At 60.0% G+C, this 6152-nt stretch overlaps 1 protein-coding gene across 1 annotated transcript in view; it reads left to right on the forward strand.

The window, feature by feature from the left end:
* Yju2 (YJU2 splicing factor homolog) overlaps window positions 1–4226 on the forward strand; it is a 13558-nt gene extending 9332 nt beyond the window's left edge. Inside the window, exon 6 of the mRNA XM_048810890.1 lies at window positions 677–4226. Coding sequence (XP_048666847.1) covers window positions 677–807 — 131 coding nt within the window. The 3' untranslated portion in view covers window positions 808–4226. The remainder of the gene's footprint in view (window positions 1–676) is intronic.
* Window positions 4227–6152: the final 1926 nt, after the last annotated feature.

The raw sequence follows: 6152 nt of genomic DNA on the forward strand, positions 1-6152 counted from the left end.
CTGCAGCGCTGGGCAGGCCCGGGGAGGCCGGCCTCCCTCCCTGCACCTCACACACAAGATCCAAGTCACACAGCAGCTTATAAGATAAGCCCTGTGGCCCGCCACCCCTGTCTTCAGATGTCACGGTCCCCTGCGGACCCCTGGCAGGTGTTCACAGCTGCATGGCCCCCCAGCCCACATCAGCTCCTGAGGTGGAGAATCGTGGGTGAGACGGGTCGAGGGGCTGAGCCACCTGGCTGCCCACCCTGGCCTCCCGCCTGTTTACCTGGCCTGCGCCAAGGGACCCCCACCCGCCTCTTTCCTGTCCTTTAAAATTCAAGCAGAAATGTGGCACGGCTGGCGGGAAGCTGGCGGGCACTCCCTGGTGGGACGTCCGGGCGCCATGAGCCACAGTGGCCAGTCCCATGTTGCCCCTTCAGCCAGATGTGCAGGTGGCCTCACCTGGAGCCGCGAAGCAGGGTGGACAGTGGGCCCGGTCCCTGCCCGCTCTGTCACAGTGGCTCAACTTGGACATGGAGCCGTCTCCATTCAGCAGTGCGTTCACCTGCCAGGGCAGGTGTCCGCGGGCCACAGGCCGGAGGCCAGGTGGCCGAGTCCCCTCCAGGCGCCCTCCACAGGCTGGGCCACGCCACCTGTGCCCTGAGCCTCACCAGGCTCTCAGGACTGTGGGGCTGAGCCTCTCCTGTCCCCACAGGTGCCCCGGAGAGCAAGAAGACCGCAGACCCTGCACCCCGCACACCTGGCACCTCCTCCCTGAGCCAGCTGGGCACGTACGGGGACAGTGGGGACAGCGACGGCAGCAACTGAGAGCCCCACCCAGGCCCAGGGCATCTCAGGTCTCGGTGCGGCCGTCCGAGGCGGGAGCTGCTCATGGTCTGGGCAGGAGGCTGCACACGACCTGGGCCACGGGCAGCAGCAGCAGCGTCACCCAGGCCGAGGGCCAGCGAGGCTGCGGGGGACTCGGTTTCTCTGCCGCCTGCAGCGGCCCTGCGGCACCTCAGGTTCCTTCCCACCTGCAGGGTCCAGGGTTGAGCTCCTGCAAGCCCAGCGCCCGCGGCCTCCCGGCCTCTTCCCGGGCAGGTCTGAGGGCAGCCGTGTTCTGGGATGGGGGCGTCCTTCCCTACTTGGCTCCCTCCCTCGCCCCCTAGAACTGTCTAGAACCAATAAAAGGGCCTTGCTGCACTGGCCAGGCACCTTCTCTCTGCCAGGATCTAGCAGGGTTTGGGGTGGCCCCGGGCTCCGCGGGCCCCGCGTACCACTGTTGGTGCCCGGATCCCGCGTCTGTTCCTTTGCTGTCGCTGCAGCGCCGCGCCCGAGGTCGGGCCCTTTATAAAGAAGTTGGTTTGGCTCACAGCCCCCGAGGCTTGGCTCTGGCAAGGGCCACCGTAACCGCGTTGCCTAGCGGGTGGCATCACATGTGGCAGCAGTGGGTGCCAGAGGGACAGGTCACTCGGTGAGCCGGGAGCAGAGCTGGGGAGGCCCGGCTCACCCTGGGGTGGCCCAGGTCTGGGAGACAGCAGTTCCTTCCAAGGACCGCCCTGTGACCAGCCACCTCCACCTTCCCTGCTCAGGGACACTCCCCACACCTGAGCCACACCCAACCACAGCAGCATCCCTCCCGGGGACAGGTGTCCCCTGCTCAGTGGCTGCCTGCTGGGGTGGGCCGGAGGTGGGACTGCAGGCGGGAAGGAGGTGCGTGCTGGTGGCTGGGGCGCCCCAGGGTAGAGGGGCTTGGAGGGGGGTGCTGGCGGCCCGGGAGGCCCCAGGTTCATCCCAGCACCACAAAAATAAATAAATAAGTAAGTAGAAAAGGGGGAGAGGTGGGCCAGGCCTCGGGTGTGGCTTAGGGACGTCTCCGGGTTGGGCAAGGCCTGGGGCTGGCCCTGTCCCAATGTGACCTTATAAAGGGGGATTTGGAGCCAGGTGCAGTGGCCACCCCTGCCACCCCGGCTACTCAGGAGGCCGAGGAGGAGGAGGAAGATGGCAAGTTGGCAGCCAGGCTGGGGGCTCCGTGGTGGAGCAGCCAGGCTGGGGGCTCCGTGGTGGAGCACCCCAGGTCCCCCCACCCCGTACCAAAAATAAAGGGAACTTGGACAGCAGGCGGGAGGACAGTGGGGGGCGGGCCCTGAAGGGCACTGGGCTCCCAGAGCCTGGGGGAGGCATGAAGGACCCACTAGGTTCCAAGGGAGCCCACCCTGCTGGCCTCCACAGAGGGTAGCAGAAATGGGTCCCATGAGGCGCTCTCGGATGGGCGGAGGCCTCCCTGGGGGACACCTGGCCGTTCCCTTGTTTGCGACGCCTGGCCCTCATGTGCGTGTTCCTCACATGCCATCTCCACCTCTGTCCTCTCTTCTGAGGACTCTTGAAAATGGAGACCGTCAGGAAGGACCTCCAAAGGATGGTTTGTGTTGCACTAACCGGGGACGGAGGGGCAGGGCCCTAGAGAGGGGGCTTAGCACAGCAGTGCAAAGGGCCTGGGGCAGGACCAGCCAGTGGAGCAGAGGAGCCCAGTGGGCTGGGGAGGGCTCCACGGGGTCTTGAGAGCTCGCCATGGCCTGTGTCTGCCCTGAGCCCACGTTCCTCTGGTTGTGTGGGTGGCTGTACTTGGGGCCTGATGGCAGCGCTGTGCGGCTGAGACCTGGCACGGCACGTGTTGGAGACTGACGTGACTTGCCAAGGTTCCTTGTCCCCTGGGTACCCCTCATCAGAGGGAGGAGCTGCACCCTCCTGAGGCAGGCTGCCTTGGGGACCAGCTGGGGCCCTTGGGGGCAGGGACGTCCCTTGGAGACTGGTATATGGGACTTGGAGCTTCTTGATGGCAGCCCCTGGAGACCCTGAGCAGGGCCGCCCGGCCAGGCCCGTCAAGGGTTCCTGGCTTTCAGAACCAGGAGGTGGGGCGTTGTTTGGTGCCCAGTTGGGGGACTGTGTCCTGGCTGCGGTGGGTCACTAGCGTGATGGCTGGCCCCAACTCTGAACAGCTCTCCTCCTCGGGGGTGGCCACATGTCCCCGATTCTCTGGCTCCAGGAGCAGCTACTGGGAGACCCACCCCACTTCTCCAGCACCTGGGTGGCCTCACCCAGACGGGCACATAACTGGGGCACACACTGACTGGCGTTTGGTGGTCGTGTTTCGGGAGGTGGGGTCTCCCTCCTGTGACTTCTCCATGTGGAGCCTCGTGGCCTCAGCCAGGCTCCCGGAGGGGAAGCCCAGGGAGGAAGGGCCACCTGAGACCCTCCCTCGGGGTCAGGGGCTGAAGCACTTTTATGGGAGGATGTCCCTGTGCTGGGACAGGGGCCCTGACATCCTGGGTGCCCGCGGACTTCTTTCAGGCAGATTCTGCAAGTGAGCACCCTTCAAGGAGGAGGGAGGGACGGTCCCTGAATGATTAGGGGACAGTGGGGGTGGCAAAGCAGCTCTGCAGATGGCTTCCTGAGAAGGCGCTCCAGGACCAGCCAGAGCTCCCTGACAAGGCCCCGGGGTGACAGTGGCAGCTGGTGACAGTCATTGGATGTGCGCGTCTTCTGTCTTCTGCATTCAGCAATGTTTAGCAGCTTCACATGTCTGCGGGGAGGGCTTGGTGCACCAGAGAGCATCCCAGCTCTAGAGGGTAGCTGCCAGCATCTCCCGACACACCACCGCCTCTCCCCCACCTCACCGCCTCTCCCCCACGCCCATTGGCCAGCCTTTCCCAGGCCCTTGCTCTAAAGCACCCTTTTGCTTAAATTCTCTTGTTTTTCAGGCACTGGGGATTGAACCCAGGGGTAACCCACCACTGAGCCACTCCCAGCCCTTTTTCTTTTTTTTCTTTTTGAGACAGTCTTGCTATGTTGCTGAGTCTGGCCTCAAGTTTGTGAACCTCCTGCCTCAGCCTCCTGAGTTACAGAGAATGTAGGTGTACACCACTGCACCTGGTTTCTCTGGTTTCTTTTGATTTATTCACACTTAACTTTTGCCAAGTTCATGGAGCATCTATTACTATTATTTATCTAACAGCACTAAATTTTAATCTGACCACATTCTAAACTGCAAAATTAAAAAAAAATAGAAACAATACATATGAAAATGTAGTATAGTGGAGTTAATATAAAAATAAGGATTTTGTATGATGTATTCTATTACATTAGGTACAGTAATAAAATATAAGTCAAATAAATGCAAACTGCAACCACAGGCCAAATCTGGCCCTGGGTCTGTCTTTATAAATAAAGTTTTATTGACAACCTGACCTGCCTACTTGTGTGCTCCTCCTTCCTGCCCCTCTGACCCCATGAGAGCTGAGAACCCGCAGGTAGTCACCGTGGGTCATCCAGCTCCTCAGATCCGCTCTGGTTCCCAGGCCTCCCAGGACGGGGGTCATGACAAGACTCCAGCCCTGTCCCTAGGCCCACTCTTTTCCTGCAGCTCCCCAGCCGTGGCCACCTGAAGACAAGCCCCAAAGCCCCACCCCTCTGCCATGACTCTGTGGCCAGAGGGAGTGCAGAAGTCACTCAAGAGAGCAGGGCCAGCAGCACCGGAGATGCAGGACTCACCATTGAGGACCCTGGGCTGAGCTGCCTGTGAACCCCCTCACTCCTGTTCCCATTACAAGGTCGAGTCCATCTGCCCAGTTCACATGTGTTTATTGAGCACCTACTGTGCACCTGGTTCTGGTTTAGGCACTGGGGCCACAGCAGTGAAAACAGGCAAAGCCCCCTCCTGGAGAGTGACTTTCTTCTTGGGATGTGGGGGTGTAAGAGATCAAGCATCCAGATACAATAAACAAAAGAAAGCTGGGCACCTGGGATCCCAGCCCCTCAGGAGGCCGGGGCAGGAAGATGTCACCTTCGGGGCCAGCCTAGGCAACCTAGTGAGACCCTGTCTCAAAATAAAAGGGCTGAGGAGGCAGCCAGTGATAGAGCACTGCAAATTAAATAAATAAGATGGAAACAATAAATATTAATAAAATGTAACATAATTAATAGTATAAATCTAATAAATAAGTATTTTATACAATGTATTTTTATTGTATTAGGTACAATAATAAAAAATAAGTAAAATGAATGCTCCCTGGACAAGGGGGTAACCATGGTGAGAGCGAGGGGCTGAGGTGCAGGGGGCCTTCAGAGGTGCGTTCTGCCCGTGTATGTTTCAGTGCTGCATGACACCTTACTCCCAAATTCCCTGGTTTAAGGCAACAGAATCGCCAGTGTGGCTTCCGGGGATATCGGCAGGAAATCTGAAAGTAGAAAACACTGGGGCCAGACACATGGCACACACCCGCCATCCCAGAGACGTGGGAGGCTGAGGCAGGAGGATTGCAAGTTTGACTCCAGCCTCAGCAACTTAGCAAGGCCCTGTCTCAAAATAAAAAAATAAAAAAGGCTGAGGATGTGGGTGGTTAAGCACCCCTGGGTTCAATCCTCAGTACAGAGCGGGCGCGCGCGCGCGCACACACACACACACACACACACACACACACACACACTAGGGGCCGCCCTGTGTCTATGGGAGGATCACTGGAACCCAGGAGTCCAAGGTCTGTCAGCCAAAACCAAAAGCGCTGGGTGAGACTGCGTGTGCTCGCTGGGGGGCACCTCCCTAGCACACACGGACGGCTTCCATCGCCAGCTCCACTCACACAAAATGAGCCAGAGACACAGACAAGCTGCAGCCGGTGTCATCTGAAGGCTCGGCCGGGAAGGACTGGCCTCCATGTGGCCCACAGGACATTGCCCACACTTGCTTCCAAAGGCCCACAGAGAGGACAGTGTCCCCACCAGCTCCACCGCAGCCCTGTGGTTAGGAGCAAGTGCCAGCCTCTCTCCAGCTCAAGCTGAGGACCTTGAGCACAGTGGGCAGCGCAGTAGAGGTCACACGAGGGTCTGCGTCAGGAGGTGGTGACCGGGTGATTGCCTCCTGCCCCAGCTGAAGCATCAGGCATCTGGCAGGTGCCCATGAGCCTCTGTGACTGAGTCACCCGGGGAAGGGACCCTGCCTCTGCCTGTCCACCCCTCCCATTCCTCCACACTGAGTTCCCCAGGGACTCTGGTCTGTCACCGGTGTCCTGGGGCCAGTTCCACCCTGGGCAAGGTTCCCTTCACGCGGTTCTGGGGCTGAGCGAGGAGAGGGACAGGCGCTGGACGCACTGCACTGGGGGCTGGTGTGTGCAGCC

The sequence above is a fragment of the Marmota marmota genome, unplaced genomic scaffold, assembly GCF_001458135.2.
Source record: "Marmota marmota marmota unplaced genomic scaffold, marMar, whole genome shotgun sequence".
In the NCBI taxonomy this organism is placed as follows: domain Eukaryota; kingdom Metazoa; phylum Chordata; class Mammalia; order Rodentia; family Sciuridae; genus Marmota; species Marmota marmota.